The following is a 16,982-nucleotide window of genomic DNA, read 5'->3' on the forward strand; positions in this document are numbered from 1 at the left end:
AATAACCGCCAAAATGGATGAGGATATTGCGATCATTGGAATTGGATGCAACTTCCCAGGAGGTAGATATATTGTTTATTTATTATCTAACTCTTACTCTTATTTGCTATTTGTGACAATGTTTTCTGCATTTGTATGACTTCTCAAATACCTTCACAGGTGAGGGAGTTGATCGTTTCTGGAAAGTTCTTGTGGAGGGCAGGAACTGTGTGGTACAGATTCAAGATGAAAGATTTGATACATCAGAGTGGTTTCATCCTGATGAGAGTAAACCAGGAAAAACACAGACGACCAAAGCTGCTCTCATTGAAGGGTAGGAATAATCAGTTCATGATGATACATTTGAGGTTTATGGTTACTAAAAAAGAGAAATGGTAAAGTAATCAAATATTTGTCTTATTTCAGATTCAATGAGTTTGATCACAAGTTCTTTGGCATCAGTGAGGCTGAAGCTGATTACATGGACCCTCAGCAGAAACTGTTGCTGCAGTGTGCATACCGAGCTCTAGAGGATGCTGGGATACCCTTGGAAAAAGTGAGCGGAACCCAAACAGGCGTTTACATAGGTAATACATCTAATAAACGTAAATCAAATGTTTTAATTTTGGGTGTTTTTAGGAGACTGAAACCATATATTATGTTTGATTTCAGGTCTTATGAACAGGGACTATGAAACACTTTTGAACAACAGTCCCAGCACAATAACTCACTATAACGGCACAGGAACAGCCATGAGTATAGCTGCCAACAGAATTTCCTATGTCTTTAACCTGACTGGACCTTCTTTTGCCATTGATAGTGCATGTTCTTCATCCCTAGTCGCCCTTCATTCTGCGTGTCAGGCAATCAGACATGGTAATGACACTATTTTAATTTTAAAGTTCATTGCTTGACATTCATATTGTTAATCATCCTTGTTTTACCTCATCTCTAGGGGACTGTGAAATGGCTCTGTGTGGAGGGGTCAGCTGCATCCTTGAGCCTCGAGTCTTTGTAGCCCTCAGCAAGGCAAAGATGATCTCACCTGAGGGCACAAGCAAACCATTCTGCCGTACTGCAGACGGCTATGGCAGAGGGGAGGGATGTGGTATAGTCCTACTGAAGCCTTTGAAAAAGGTAGATATTTAAAATTTTTTAAAAACATCTGGTTTATAATATTGAAATTGCATTCAGTTATGGTTTATAAAAAATGCTAATGTAATAAATTCAGTTAATTGTTTGTGGAAGTAAGCTGGTTATTCTTTTTTTAGGCTCTTGAGGACTTTGATCAAATTTGGGGCATTGTGAAAAAGACTGCCGTAAACCAAGATGGCCACACCGTCACACCGATCACCAAACCCTCAATGTCCCAGCAGGAGGCTCTACTGCACATGATCTACTCCTCCGAGAATGATCTAGTAAATGTCCAGTATGTAGAAGCTCATGGGACTGGAACACCAGCGGGAGATCCAGTTGAGGCTGGAAGTATCTCAAAAGTCATCGCCAAAGCAAGACCTTCAAGCTCAGGGCCTCTGTTTATTGGCTCTGTTAAGAGTAACATTGGACATACAGAATCTGCAGCAGGTGTTGCAGGACTCATAAAGATTCTGTTAATGATGAAGCACGAAATCATTGTCCCCTCTGTGTTCTACTCGGCACAAAATTCCAGCATAGATGCTAAAGCTCTCAATCTTAAAATCCCCACCAGAGCTGAGAAATGGCTGTACTCTGGATCCGGGAAAAGGATGGCTGGATTAAACAGCTTTGGGTTTGGTGGCACCAATGCCCATGCCTTAATCAGCGAACATGTTTATGCTACAGCCTCCGACCGCCACAATCTTGAACCTCTGAAACTGCTTCCACTGTCCGCAGCCACGGATCAGTCTCTTCAGTTGTGCATAGCTGACACGTATCAGAGGATTTTGGTAGATGAGACAGTTGATCTACAAGCTCTTGCTTATACAGCTGCCTGCAGAAGAAGCCACATGAGACAAAAATTTAGGAAAGTCTTCACTGCATCATCTGTGTCAGAGTTAAAAACACTACTCGAAGCTAGCATGAACAAAAAATTAGCCCCAGTAAAGCAGGACCTAAAGTTAGTTTTTGTATTTTGTGGAAATGGCGTTACTTATAGGGGAATGTGTAAGCAGCTACTGAAAGAAGAGCCCATTTTTAGGGACAAGGTCAAAGAGGTGGAAAACTATTTCCAGAAGTTCAGATGCACCAGTATTTTGCAAAAGATAGCAAGCAGCTATGACAATGAAGATTTCTCTAAACCAAATGTTGTCCAGCCACTTCTCTTTGCAATCCAGGTTGCAGTTGTTCACCTTCTGAAGCACTGGGGCATCAGACCGGATATTGTCCTTGGACACTCGGTGGGAGAGGTTGCTGCCGCTCATTGCTCTGGTCTGCTGTCTCTTGAGGATGCAGTAAAGGTTGTCTACCATCGCAGCGATCTACAGACCAAAGTGACGGGTGGGAGGATGCTGGTCATTGGTAATATTGCAGTCCCAAATATTCTGGAAATCCTCCCTGCATACACAGGAAAGATTTGTCTAGCTGCTGTGAACAGTCCTATGTCATGTGTGCTGTCAGGTGATAAAGAAGCTATTGATAATGTGCACCAAAAGCTTCAGTCTTTTAAGAGCAAGAACCTGTTCCTTCATGTCTTGGATGTTCCTGCTGCCTACCATAGTCATATGATGGATCCTATACTAGGCCAAATCAAAGACAGCATTGGACATTTAACTCTGAATGAAATGGAGTGTGAACTGTTCTCCACTGTAACAGGAGAGATGTGTAATCAAGGGGACTTTGTAACAGGTGAATATTGGGCAAGAAACATCCGAAAACCTGTTGCATTTGAACATGCAATTAAATCAGTTTCCAACCACACAAGAAATACAGTCTTTGTGGAAATTGGTCCAAGACGGGCTCTGCAGAGAAACATCATGGAGATCCTGGGAAATGACACCACAGTGCTAACTTCAATGCATCCAGATAAAGACCACGAGACCATGTTCACCGCTGTATCAAAACTGTTTGAGCTGGGGGTCAATGTGAAGTGGGACGAGTTCTACAAAGGATTTGAAACAAAGCTTATTGCTTTCCCAAAGTATCAATTTGAATGTCAAAAAAATGAGGTATACTTTGAGGACGTAAGACGGGGAAATGACACAATCTCTCGCAGTCCACATCCACTGATAAGTCCAAGTAAACGTGATGGCAAAGTGATCAAGTGCAACCTGTCAGCAGGTACTACCCCCTACCTTTGGGAACACAAGAACAATGGCATCTCCATTGCCCCAGGGGCGTTGTATGTTGAATTGGCTTTCGCATCTGTAATGGAAACTGCTATTCCAAAGAGGCCTCTTAATTCATTTCAGCTCACAATCAACTTTCAAAGTTTGTTTGTTCTTACTAAAAACTGCCCTCCTCTGAAAATCACAGTTGAGATGTCCAAAGACACAACCACATTTCAGGTTCAATCCTCTAGTACTGTGCATGCATCAGGCACCATTAGCCATGAAGGGGGACCAGCTATGATAGAACAGCAAACAATTCACCTCAATGCTGTTTTGGAGAGATGTGCATCAGTCATTGAAGCAAAGGATGTGTACAGCACTCTTAATGATGTAGGATTTGAGTACGGGCCCAACTTCAAACAACTTGGTGACATTCATTATGGACAAGAATTCAAGGAAGCAGTGACTAGTGTCAGGATTCCAGAGGGAGTACTCAATCATCTGTATGAGTATTGTTTGCACCCAGTGGTCCTAGATTACTTCTTGCAAATGTCCTCAGTTTTAGCATTAGTCTCTAGCACCATCCGGCCTGGGTTTCCCTCTGCAATTGGTAGTATGGTTATATCTGCACCTCCCTGTGAAACGATGATCATGTATATGAGATTGACCAAAGAAATGCCAGACTACTTTGAAGTTTGTGGTTGTTTCACTGACAAAGATGGACATGTGTTGATTGAGCTAAGAAATGTCAGAATACATTTTCTGGGAAGATATGCACCGATCAGTGAATCATGTTTCTTTTATAACCAGAAGGTTGCCATTCATGCAGAGAGCAGTTTCCCCAGTAGAATCAAGGCTTTGGTCTTTGAGGACAACTTGGGTATTGCTAAAGATTTGAAGCCATATTTACACCCAAAATCTGTATTTGTTCCTCCACCCGATTTAACAAAAAACTCAGCCTTGCAGGTCCAAGAATTACTGTTGAGGTCACCATGCAGTGCCTCAGACATGGAACTGGATGAGATTCTGTTTATCTGGGGTGTTCAGAATATTAGTCACCTGAAATCTGAAGTAATTCTAGAGTCCTTGCTAGACAGCTGTGAACTTTACCGTCAGGTTGTTTTGTCTTTAAGAAGCTGCAGTCGGATATGTTCCATCCGTGTCATTACGTACAAGTCAGCAGAAGGAACAGTTGAAAGTATAAGTTCTGGATTTGTGTTATCTGGAATGACAAGGGCATGTGCTGCAGAGTTGTCAGGCATCTCTTTCCAGCTCATTGACCTTTCCACAGTGTCAAAAGAGGATATAGAAGCACTGGCTCATGTGCTTAACTCATACAAAGCCCAAGAGTGTCCAGAAGTCTTCATCAGCAAAGGGAAAGTTTACTCTGCTGTGATAACTCGTACTCCTGTCACCACAATTAGGGAAGTGAAGACTGAATCAAAAACCCTACAGTCCCAGGACTACACTTTGCAGACAACCAATCCCTACAGGATGACCGGCTTGTCAGTGTTGCCTTCAGCGAGTTCAGTCCATGCGATTGAGAGGAAAAACATTGAGGTTCAGCTGAGTAAGGTATGTGTGCACTCTTCAGATTACTTTCCAGTTAGTACTTCAGACTTAAACTTTGGTCAGACAATGTATTGGAGCAAACACACAACACAAAACCACAGTCTTCTGGCACTTGACTTCTGTGGGACCATTACAGCAGTGGGAAAGGATGTCAGCAAGCTTAAAGTGGGAGACCATGTTGTCTGTTGTTACCCTGTAAAAGCAACTTCCAAAGTCATCCTCCCAGAAGATGTGTGTTTCAAAACGAAAAGGCTTCCATTCCTAAAGGATGCACCATGTGTTTCATACTTTATCCTGATCTGGGAGATATTGCGGTGTGTGTTACCCAAGTCCAAAAAACAGCAAAGTTTGGGCATCTTCTCTACTGATCGTGATTCAGCCTTGGTCAAGTTATTGACACTAATAGCAGGTAAATCAGGCTGGAGAGTTTTTACAGAGACTGAAATAAGTGGATTAGTCCAAAATACAAAGCAGTGTCTTCTGTTTGTGATTCTTCCTCCATGTGATTCCTCGCTTCTGACAGACATTGTAAGTGTTGTCAATACAGACCACATCATTGCAGTACGTGGCATCCGTGAGCCATGCTACTCTGCAATTCAGAGGAATAGTGAGAGAACTTGCTTCCAGACTCTTGAGATGTCCAAAATCTTCCAGAAATCAGGTCTTAAGGCACATGGAGCTGTTCTACTGAAGTGGCTAAAGGGAATGCAATTGCACAAAGCGTGGCCATCAATACAAAGCAGTACTTTTCAGATGGTGCCCCCTGAAGTTACGCCTCCTCAGTCTTTTGAGCAGTCTGGATCTTATTTCAGTGCAAGCACTCTGGAAGTGATAGCCCTGGCCAGTGATGACACTAGGAGCAAGATGTCTGCCATCCCTTTGCTTCCAAGAACAAAGCAGCTGTTCTTTAAGAAAGGTGTGTACATAGTTACAGGTGGTCTCTCTGGTTTGGGATTTGAAACTGTTAAGTTTATTGCCCACAGGGGTGGAGGATGCATTGCCACTCTCTCAAGGGGTGCACCATCTGAGAAGGTACAAGAGGAATTGAGCAGTCTCCAGAAGAGATACGGGGTAAGAATTCTTACTCTTCAGTGCGATGTCTCTGTGTCAGAAGAGGTGATGGAAGCCATTACTGTGATTGGAAAACATTTTTTCCCATGTCCAATCAGAGGGGTGTTCCACAGTGCTGCTGTGCTACATGATGGATTACTGGAAACCCTTGATAGATCTCTTTTTCAAAAAGTCCTGCAACCTAAAGTCTGCGGTGCTCTTAATCTACACCTTGCCACTCTGCACAGACAGACACTTGATTACTTTGTGTGCTATTCCTCGATCTCCTCATTCATTGGAAATGCTGCACAAGCTAACTACGCAGCAGCTAATTCTTTTCTGGACACGTTTTGTCACTACCGACACAACGTTGGACTTGCAGGCCAGTCAATCAATTGGGGACCCCTTAAACTGGGCCTGCTAATGAACAAAGACAATTTTCAAAAATTCCTGGAAACAAAAGGGCTAATGACAATGGATGTGAGAGAGATCCATGAAGCACTAGAGCACTGCCTGTTATCTAACAATCCACAGCAGGTTGTCTGCAAATTCAATTTCAGTAACCTGAAGAACCATGTCCTCTCTCAGAATGTGTCTCTGAAGTTTCGCCTGACTGCTTTAGTGGAGGAAGAACTAAAAGACACCACAGTTGTTGAGAACTCCAGGATAAATGTTCCGTCATCAGTGGATGACCGTGTTAAAGGGATTCTGACTGAAATTTGCAGCGTTGATACTGATGATCTTAGTGATGAAACTGCACTCACTGCATTAGGAATTGACTCAATGCTGGCCATGACATTGCAAAATCGCTTGTTTCAAGAGATAGGTGTGAACATTCCTCTTGTTGCTTTGCTTGATCCAAACAGTACACTGTCCTCATTGGCTGAATTGATAAAACAGAGCACAGATGAAGACTGTGAGATTTCTGTGCACCTGTAATACAAAGTTATCCCTTTCTGACATCTTCTAGTACATTGTATATTGAAATGCATATGAATTAAATTGACCTATTTCTATATTTTTAGCATACTTGATTTACTTTTGTTAAATATTGCATTGTATATATGGTCAAATATTGCATGTCAAACAATAAAATATTGATTTCAAACATTAATTTTGGTTATTTTATACCTTCCTAGACCTAACATTACCAAGGAATCAGAGATCAAAGGTCATGCATTTTACTGCCAAATGCATAATCCACTAAGGTTTTTATGCAATCATATTACGCAATGCAGAAATAAGCTCATGAAATACTGTAAAAATTGAGTGAACTAAACAATAGTTTGAATATAAATGTATATTCCCCCTTAAATGAGAATACTCTACCATTCATAAATATAAAAAATACTAAACAAAACCGTTGTAAAAGAAGAAAATATTCACAGTTCTTATCATCTTAAATCAGGCAATCCTCTTTTCTCAAAGAAAGCACAACGGCACGTGCACTACAGAAGCTAAGCAATGAAAATATAAAAGGCAGGAATCATTTTGTGGCTGTTTAAATGGGCCAATAAAAATAGTTAAAATCTGTGTATTTAGTTATGTCTTTAATGAGCTTTTACACATAGAACAATCCTTAAGAAAACATTGTAAAGCTCTCATAAATACAGAGCAAAGTATGGTTACATTTGTGCATTGTTTATTTCACAAAAATGAAGAAAAACTACATAATTGTACTTTTTATATATAACTAAATAGAAATATCCAGCAAAAAATAAGATATTTAAATATTTTTCGAGGGATGGGGGCTCATTCATGAAACAATGAATTTCTGTGTAAATCATTCAGAAACCCATTTTTACGTAAATTTGACAACATTTGTTCATTTGTTTTATGAATGATTTACACAATTTTGTTATCCTTGTGTTTCGTAAACGAGTAGTTGTTGTTTTATTTAGGTATACATTGCTTACATCTGTGATGCATTTTGTTTTGTGGCTTTTTAAAATATATTTTTAGATTAATGTGGGGCCACTAAATCCTGAAACCTTAAAAAAAAGTCCTAAAACAATTGTCCCAGGTGTATTTTTGTAGAAAAATGTGTCATGTCGTTGTCTTGTTGATTTATATTACATTGTACATTAGTCATTTTAATTTAAACATATAAAAGGTGGTACACATACAAACTGGACATATTTGGATGAAAATGAAGCATAAGGATTTTACAAAATGGCCGAATCAGAACAGTTAAGAGGGGGAACATTTGAATCTTGAATGTGGTTGCTATTTCCTAAAACACAATTTTGACCCTGTTTTGATTGACAGTTGACTCTTAACACGGCATCATCAGAGGGTGTATACATGTGAACCTCATAGGTCTGATGGTCCACTCTGAACATTGGGACGGTGCTCGCCACACACGTGTGATTTTCTTGGGCATTATGATTATTGCCGGTTATCATCCATATGGCAGAGCATGGCTGAGACTGACATGTTCGGTGGTTGTCGAGTAGAAAATTGTGATTGTCGTAAATTTCCCGCTCTTTCACCTCACCATCCTTTGCCATCACTGGTACATTATTGGCGTGGCTGTTCTTCATGGCCTGCTCTTCTGGGTCTGATTTCTTCTTAGCTGGTGTGCCACTACACATGTCAAAAAAGGTCAGAAAGACTGGGATAAAAGTTATGCCATGGAAGAGACCAAATAAGATTACCAAGAACATAATTTTAAAGAAAGTTCTAAAGATGTAGTTCTTCGAAGCAGACAACACTACCACCCCAAGAATAGTAGACACAGCCCCCTGCAAAATAGGGTAACCTAAATTAAACAAGGCCTCCACTGCCTTTTCATTCGCACTGGGCTTCTTACTGGAGACAAAGGCGTAAGATATATGAGCTGAGAAGTCTACCGAAAAACCAATGCAGACAACAAGAATGATCATGGAGATGGTGTCTAAATTAACATCCCATAATGCCATGAACCCAGTGACCCCCACAATGACGGATGCGATAGAAAAAGTCACCCAGAGAGAGCACAGAGGGTTTGGGATGAGGAGAAGGGAGATGAGCAACATTACGGCCGTCGTAACCCCAATATTCTGGATGGTGTTGGTGACTATCACTGCATACTGGTCATGGTAGATGAAGGCAGGGTGGTAAACTAACAAAGGAACAGGGCACTTTTGTGCTGTGTCTCTTAATTTATTCAACATATTCATCTCATCTAGTGCGGTGGAGATATTCACGGTCTGGATGAAGAAGCGAGACGCGTGGATGGAGTTGTTGGTGAAATTGACGTCCTGTTTGAAATCGGAATAAAATCGCAGAAATGTTCCCAAATTGTCTTTGAAGACATCTTCAGTACTCAGATTGAGTTTGGTGTGATACCCGTAGAACTTGTATGATTTGATCCAGGAGGTGAATATATCCTTTTCAATGAAAGATAAATTTTTGAAATCTTCAATGCAAGTTTCAAGATCTGACATGTACTTCTCATCCCAATACGGAAATTCCCGTCGGATGACAACCATGATGTTTGGGCCATATTCAGAGAAATATGCCTTCTCGTTGTCATAGTATTTTACCACATAAGAATCATCAGCTGCCAAATTACGAAGATCGATTCCTTCTTGAATTTGGAAGCAGCCATAAATGCTGATAATCAAATAGATGCAATAAAACACAATCACAAAGACCTTCGTCCACGATTTAGTCAGAAAGGGGCCGTAGTATTTTTTAAAGAAGTGATTCATGGGCTGTACCTCCTCTGTGCCAGTATGACGGTCGTAAGCGCCTCCCACGCAACATAATTCATACCACTTCGACTGACCCATAGGGCAGTCCTCTGGTACTTCCTTGCAGGTCAGCCAGTGCTTGTTGCTGTTCTCTCGCTGTCCGTTAAGAACGAGGAACGCTCCGAAAAATGTGATGCTGTAGATGTAGCAGAAGAGGATGGAGGTGCTGGTGTACAAGCAGAAGGAGCGGACGGAGCGGAAGGGCGTCATGAGGCCGATGTAGAAAGCGAGCACGTCCGTGAGCGTGGTGATGGTGATCGAAATGGCCGCCTCTTTGTACGTATTAGACAGTCGAGTCTCTACCCGATCGTGAACATTCGTCTGCTGCCAGCAGGAAATGAGGATGAACATGTCGTCCACTCCGATCCCTATTTAAAACACATCAGAATTTCTTTTTATAATATACATTAAAGGGATAGTTCTGTCAATTCTGTCATTAATTACCGACCTTCATGTCGTTCCAAACCTGTAAGCTTCCTCAAGAACCAATGAGGTTCATTCTCGTGTTACCCAGCACGTTTGAGCTTCAGCAAGAACCAATGAGGTTCATTCTCGTGTTACGCAGCACGTTTGAGCTTCAGCAAGAGCCAATGAGGTTCATTCCTGTTTTACGCAGCACGTTTGAACTTCCTCAAGAACCAATGAGGTTCATTCTCGTGTTACGCAGCACGTTTGAACTTCCTCAAGAACCAATGAGATTCATTCTCGTGTTACGCAGCACGTTTGAGCTTCCACAAGAACCAATGAGGTTCATTCCTGTTTTACGCAGCACGTTTGAACTTCCTCAAGAACCAATGAGGTTCATTCTCGTGTTACGCAGCACGTTTGAACTTCCTCAAGAACCAATGAGATTCATTCTCGTGTTACGCAGCACGTTTGAACTTCCTCAAGAACCAATGAGGTTCATTCTCGTGTTACGCAGCACGTTTGAACTTCCTCAAGAACCAATGAGATTCATTCTCGTGTTACGCAGCACGTTTGAACTTCCTCAAGAACCAATGAGATTCATTCTCGTGTTACGCAGCACGTTTGAACTTCCTCAAGAACCAATGAGGTTCATTCTCGTGTTACGCAGCACGTTTGAACTTCCTCAAGAACCAATGAGATTCATTCTCGTGTTACGCAGCACGTTTGAGCTTCAGCAAGAACCAATGAGGTTCATCCTCATGTTACGCAGCACGTTTGAACTTCCTCAAGAACCAATGAGGTTCATTCTCGTGTTACGCAGCACGTTTGAACTTCCTCAAGAACCAATGAGATTCATTCTCGTGTTACGCAGCACGTTTGAGCTTCCACAAGAACCAATGAGGTTAATTCTCGTGTTACGCAGCACGTTTGAGTTTCAGCAAAAAATTAAGGCTCATTCTTCTGTGTTACACATCACGTTTGAGATTCCACAAGAGGTTTGTTCTTGTGCGTCAAGCAGGTTTGGTTGAGCTTATTTTTGTTCGCTGAGACTCTTCAGAAAATTTGGACCAAACTGCTCAATTCATATGGATTAGTTGTACAATCTCTTCATGAACTTTTAGATGCATCAAAGTAGTAGTTGCATAGCTGTCAACGGAGGGACAGAAAGCTCTCACATTTCATCCAAAAGCTTTTCATTCCGAAGACGAACGAAAGTCTTACGGGTTTGGAACGTCATGAGGGTGAGTAAATGATGACAGTATTTTCATTTTTGGGTGAACTAACCCTTTAGCATAGTACAGCACTGGTTTTATATATGAAGTTATTACCTAATATCAGAAATGGAGAATTAGCAACTGTCATGACAAATGGGACACCAATGTGTAACATCATCCCAAAAGCGGACAGAACAGCCAGTCCAGCGGAGAACACCCCAAATGTGGCAACCCATACTTTATTTCTGACACAGTCAAACCTGGAAAAAATAGACAAAATAGATTTTTTTAAAGACTTTCTCTTGGTTAAATACAATGTATGAATCTTAGAACTAATCTTATTTAGAACCATTTTCAAACAAGATTCGTTCATTCATTTTGAATACAGTATGGATTCGGGAGTTGAACAAATAATTTCCGTTCCCTATACTCTTGGTCCAGAAGATGCAGCATAATATATTTCTGTTTCACATAATATATCTTTGACTGCAGCCAAATTTCCAAATTTGGAATATGAGCAAAGATTGCGTGGATGTGTTTGACAAATTTGGCTATTTAAAATATAACATTTTAATTTAACTCTGCTCGATTGAGCGAAATAATGAATGAATGAATGAATAAAGATTTGAACAACAACTCAGGACATTTCTTTAAACTCAAGTCATAACACAATGTAAACATGTACATGTAAAACATCTACACAGAAGCCCTGGCAAAATCAGGTGTGCATTAAAAAATAGCCTAACTATTCAGGTTAACATACCTCAAACAAGAAAGAATTGAGAATGCAATGGCAATGACGTATGTGATAGAGAAGAGGGGAATCACATCCTTTGTGTTTGCCTCAAATTCCACCTGCCTGGACAGAGATGTGGAATGGGTCACCTGAGGATGCAAATGATCATCATTTCAGATTTTTAAGAATAGTTATGTCACAAGAACATTTGAACGAAATCAAACTAATTTTAAAAAAGGGCTGTCAGCTGCAATACGACAAGGATACATAAATTATACATACATTTTCCACAGATATTGCCTAGGAACATTTTATATTCAGTTCAGCTGTCCAATAGGGGAGAGCCATTACCTCCAATCCACCCCCCAACCGAAGTACAGTAAAAAACAGTAAAATATTTCAACCAACCAAATAAATTTACATTAAAAATTTTAAAAACATAAATAAATAAAAACTTTTGAGAACCCATATCAATTTATAGTTCACTTGTAAAACCAAGAGCTAAAATATGATTTCAGTTTAAAGACTAGTGTTAGAAAATATAGGCCTAGTCCCTGTGACAACTAGCCCCGATTACAATCAATAACGTCCTCAGACAGTAGCCTACATAAATAAAAGATGACCCACCTTGATGAAGTTTAGCGATAAATTAGTTGGAAAAACCTTAAGGAATTCGTTGAGCCATAAGTCTGTTCTGGTGCGATTATCCTCCTTCAGGAAATAAAACAGGCGCACTGCTGTTGCACTTTTAATAACAGAAGAGTTTATATTCACTCCACCAACCGAATAGCCCAGGAAAATGAACGAGAATCCGAAACGAAAGAACGGGAAGGTGAGCTCGGTCTTTTCTAAATTGTGTCCATAATATTTGTAAATATCCAGTATCTTGTTGGGTATGCATTTATTGTATCGTCTTGCGCAAAGTCCCTCAAAAGTGAGCACCTCGTGACCCATAGACGCGTTCAGCTCCTTGACCTTCCTGTCTAAAGTGACTATCTCCTGAAAGGCAGCATCTGTGAGGATGTTGGAGGATCTTGACACCGCTATGAAGGACGCGTAAACTCCATCCGTGTAGAGTCTTTGGTTGGAGAACACCGAGTCGTTCTGCGGAAAGTTTTCCTGAACAAACTGCCTCTCCAGCTTGGCAGGACCGTTCACGGGTGTGAACTGATCCTCAATGTCATTGGCCTCGCTTTCTTCTAAGAAATAAAACCCGCTCCCCAGCACCGCAGAGATCAACAGAGGAGAGATGAAGAACCACCACGGGTAAGTTCCCACAAAGCGGCCGAACTTCTGGAAGCAGATGGAGATCGGCTTCTCCACGCAGTCTGTGGTGCATCCAGCCATGTTCACCGGCATTTTGAAAGATTAAAAAAAAAAGTTAAGAGGGGGAAAGCTCTGCTAAACTAATTAAAGCTCAGTTTCTCTATATCACAACTGTAGTTGAGGCATTCAAGTTAGTATAACTAGCTATAGCTATAAACTAGTTAAAAGTAGATTTAGAAAGAGCAGAATGTATGCGGGGTTTTTGAATATCCTGACGCATTTTTGCGTGAAAATCTCCAGGGAATAAGCGGAGAGCGACCACTGACGGGCACATGCAGAAAATTAGATTTAGACTGACAAAATTACCACATGCGAATTACGCAGTTTATGTTTTTATTGGAGTAGCCTATGCTTTACTTGATGCATGAGTTATTAAATTAAGTTATGTAGTATAATTTTATTAAATTATTATTATAATTTATCAAAATATTATTCATTATAATATTTTTAAATGTTGCAGCATTGTGCTATAGCCTACATAAAAGGGCGGTAGTAGCAGTGAGTTTAAATGATAAGTATTAATTCAATATTTGTTGAAGTTATGTTACAGTGCTCCAGAACATTAAGTAATCAGTCACATATCTGTAGCCTATTTCATAAAAAGTTCAATTTCTTGCTGAATAGCTAAATGAAGGTTATCGCAATTACCGTAAATAAGAGATGACAGCACGTGCAGGGCAAGCCGTTTTGACTTTTAATCATTTGATATGAATTATTGATATCAACGATTCAATTTTCACTAGTTCAAGTGCTTATTTTTTATATCAGGAATATAATTTCCACTAAAAATGTTAATTCTTGATATCAACAATGACGTCATCACTCGCAGAAATAGAATTCTTGATGTCAAGAATTACATTTCAACTAGTAAAAAAAACTATAATTCTTGATTATCTGTAATTGTATTTTCACTAGTGAAATGTCACCATAGGCTGGCATTCAAATTCACTTGTTGATATGAAGAATTTATTTCTTACTAGTTGAAATTACAATTTCACATATCAAAAAAACAATTCTTACTAGTAAAAACCTTTATTTTTTATATCAATAGTTACGTGGTTACTATAGTAAAAAATATATAAATTACAATTACAGATATCAAGAATTATAGTTTTTACTTGTTGAAATTCAATTCTGATATCAATAAGGAATGAATATAAGGTCAAAACGGCTTGCCATAACACGTGACGCTGTACTTGGAGCTGTTCATGTTGTCGGATTCGGACTTAATGTTTCTCTTGCTCAAAATAAATCTGCAGTGGTCTCATGGTACAGCGGTCACGTGATACAAAGTTGTGGCTCTCGGAAAATTAGGAGTCTCAAGTCGTAATTACGAGTTCTGTGATCATGTGAATCAGAATAATTAAGGTATTACGACATGGCGCCAAAGCAGCAATACATTCCAGATAATGAATAGGCCTATATATTTGAAAAAGTTGCCAACACTCATAAATAAAGGTTCTTTAACAATTCTTTGAAGTAGCCTAGAGATTCGACAAAGAATCATCTTCTTATCAAAACATGTTGCTGTATACAGGTTGAGTTGACATTATGGTTATGATTATGCTGCATTCACGCCATTACCGCTAATAAAGCTCAGTATGTGTTCAAATCACTCTCGCGGTACTTTGATACACTGATCGGTCTGCGCAGCGCCGCTTCAAGTCGAACACATGCACCCTAAATCTGCAGTGGTCACGTGGTACAAGTTGTAGCTCTCAGAAAATCACGAGTTTACACACTCTAAAAAATGCTGGGTTGAAAACAACCCAAGTTGGGTTGAAAACGGACACACCCAGCGATTGGGTTGTTTTAACCCAGCGGTTGGGTTAAATGTTTGCCCAACCTGCTGGGTAGATTTATTACAGTATTGCTTGCTTAAAATTAACCCAAAGTATGTTGAAAATTAACATTTATAATGTTTAAACGAACACTCTAAAAAATGCTGGGTTAAAATAACCCAAGTTGGGTTGAAAATGGACTAACCCAGCAATTGGGTTGTTTTAAGCAAGCATTTAACCAAACTGCTGGGTTAAAACAACCCAAATGCTGGGTTAAAACAACCCAATTGCTGGGTTTTCAACCCAACTTGGGTTATTTTTAACCCAGCATTTTTTAGAGTGAACTAATAAGTTTAATGAATAATAATTAAACAAACATTTATTAAATTGCTTATTAATACATTTTCACCTTTTGATTATTATTGTTGCCTCTAATTACGTGATCTAATTTCCAGCCTATTTTGGGTTCATTTTAAGCCAGCCATAGAGTAATTTTTAAACAATAGTTGGGTTAAAAAAACTGGCCAGCATGTTGGGCAAACATTTAACAACTGCTGGGTTAAAACAACCCAATCGCTGGGTTTGTCCGTTCTCAACCCAAATTGGGTTGTTTTTAAACCTGCATTTTTTAGAGTGCACGTTGTAATTACAAGTTCTACAAGCGCCTGGAGGCTTTTTACAGTTCAGAATCGTTACTTAATTACAAAATGGCGCAAACGCACCTTTAAAAACATTCTTGCTTCACATTATTAGTTTTTCAGGTCAGTATATTTCTGGGGTCTGGTTTTCTAAACAACTAGAGAATAAAAAGTTTGTGTAAATGGTTCTCATATGGCCACCAGATATAAAACCTTTTTTCTAAGTGGAACCTTTTAAGAATTTTTAAGAATGAATGAATAATAGTCTAACATCCCTGGATATAAACTATATACAGCTCAAGATAGAAATATAGACCAATTCATTTAAGTTGGAAACAGGACTTACGTCGCGGTTTCTGCTTCTTTTGCTCCATCAGGACAGAGTGATGTGAGGAGAGAATGACATGCAAGTTCATTACTGAACACAGAGCTCCATTCATGCCTTTCAATTACCCCAGTGGTTAATTGCCCCAACAAAAGTGCTTGATTCTCATAGCGCTTGTGATTTGCCTGTAGGGGCCTCAAATTATTACCACTCTTTTGTTTTACTGTATCAAAGAGCAACTTACATTGGACATGTTCAAACACATCTGTTTGGTTGAAATCATTTGCTCATTTTTGTAGCTTTATTTTTACATTTTTCCCTGAGAAATTAGATGACTGGCAATGTCAATTTTTGTTGGCCACTAGGTGGTGCTAGTGACAATTTTTCATATTTCCCAGCATCACTATTGAGTATCTAGTTGTTGTCATGGTGACAGGTCACAAGGAGAGAAAAGCTGCAGTTGAAGGTCGTCATGGTGACTGGGTCAGGGGAAGCAGAGCTGCCATTAGCTGTTGTTCATTGTGATTGGGTCAAGGGAAGGCAGAGCTGATTAGAGGTCGTCATGGTGAAAGAAGAGATGAGAAATTGTCATGGTGACCGAGTCAGCAAGAGTTGCTGCACTGGCATCTTCTGTTTTTTTCTCATTTTTAATAGTATCCCCCCTCTTACCTAGAAGTCTCTTCTGCTCACCAAGGCTGCATTTATTTGATCCAAAATACAGCAAAAACAATATTATTGTGAAATATTTGTACAATTTAAAATTACTTTCTTCTATTTGAATATATTTCAAAATGCTATTTATTTCTGTGGTGCAAAGCTGAATTTTCAGCATCATTACTCCAGTCTTCAGTGTCACATGATCCTTCAGAAATCATTCTAATATGCTGATTTGCTGCTCAGGAAAAAAAATATGATTATTATTATCAATGTTGAAAACAGTTGTGTACAATTTTTTTAATGAATAGAAAGTT

General features: G+C 39.6%; 2 protein-coding genes across 3 annotated transcripts; one reads left to right on the top strand and one right to left on the bottom strand.

Moving 5' to 3' along the window:
* Positions 1 to 13: 13 nt before the first annotated feature.
* pks1 (polyketide synthase 1) lies at positions 14 to 6,958 on the top strand (the record flags this gene model as incomplete). The annotated part of the gene is made up of 6 exons (XM_079806716.1): positions 14 to 62; positions 160 to 313; positions 406 to 566; positions 652 to 855; positions 935 to 1,116; positions 1,251 to 6,958. 6 exons carry the CDS (start codon positions 14 to 16, stop codon positions 6,783 to 6,785), a joined length of 6,285 nt encoding a protein of 2,094 aa, XP_079662842.1. The 3' UTR covers positions 6,786 to 6,958.
* A 426-nt stretch (positions 6,959 to 7,384) lies between these two features.
* On the bottom strand, positions 7,385 to 16,070 carry ptchd3a (patched domain containing 3a). Of its 2 annotated transcripts, XM_079805884.1 has the most exons (5): positions 16,033 to 16,070; positions 12,569 to 13,269; positions 11,969 to 12,090; positions 11,320 to 11,465; positions 7,385 to 9,951 (listed from the first exon to the last, which is right to left on the bottom strand). In XM_079805884.1, the coding sequence occupies exons 1-5, from the start codon at positions 16,058 to 16,060 to the stop codon at positions 8,012 to 8,014; spliced, it is 2,937 nt and encodes a 978-aa protein (XP_079662010.1). In that variant the 5' UTR covers positions 16,061 to 16,070; the 3' UTR covers positions 7,385 to 8,011. The 2 variants fall into 2 exon arrangements, with proteins under 2 accessions (XP_079662010.1, XP_079662009.1); XM_079805883.1 differs by lacking the exon at positions 16,033 to 16,070 and having other exon boundaries at positions 12,569 to 13,505.
* Positions 16,071 to 16,982: the final 912 nt, after the last annotated feature.

The sequence above is a fragment of the Gobio gobio genome (assembly GCF_949357685.1).
Source record: "Gobio gobio genome assembly, chromosome: 23".
Taxonomy (NCBI): Eukaryota; Metazoa; Chordata; class Actinopteri; order Cypriniformes; family Gobionidae; genus Gobio; species Gobio gobio.

Coding starts and splice junctions, on each gene's coding strand:
- ptchd3a (XM_079805883.1), bottom strand. CDS start 13,300: ATGCCGGTGAACATGGCTGGATGCACCACAGACTGCGTGGAGAAGCCG. Junction 12,091..12,568: donor TATCGCTAAACTTCATCAAG/GTGGGTCATCTT, acceptor TTGCATCCTCAG/GTGACCCATTCCACATCTCT. Junction 11,466..11,968: donor TCAATTCTTTCTTGTTTGAG/GTATGTTAACCT, acceptor TATTTTTTCCAG/GTTTGACTGTGTCAGAAATA.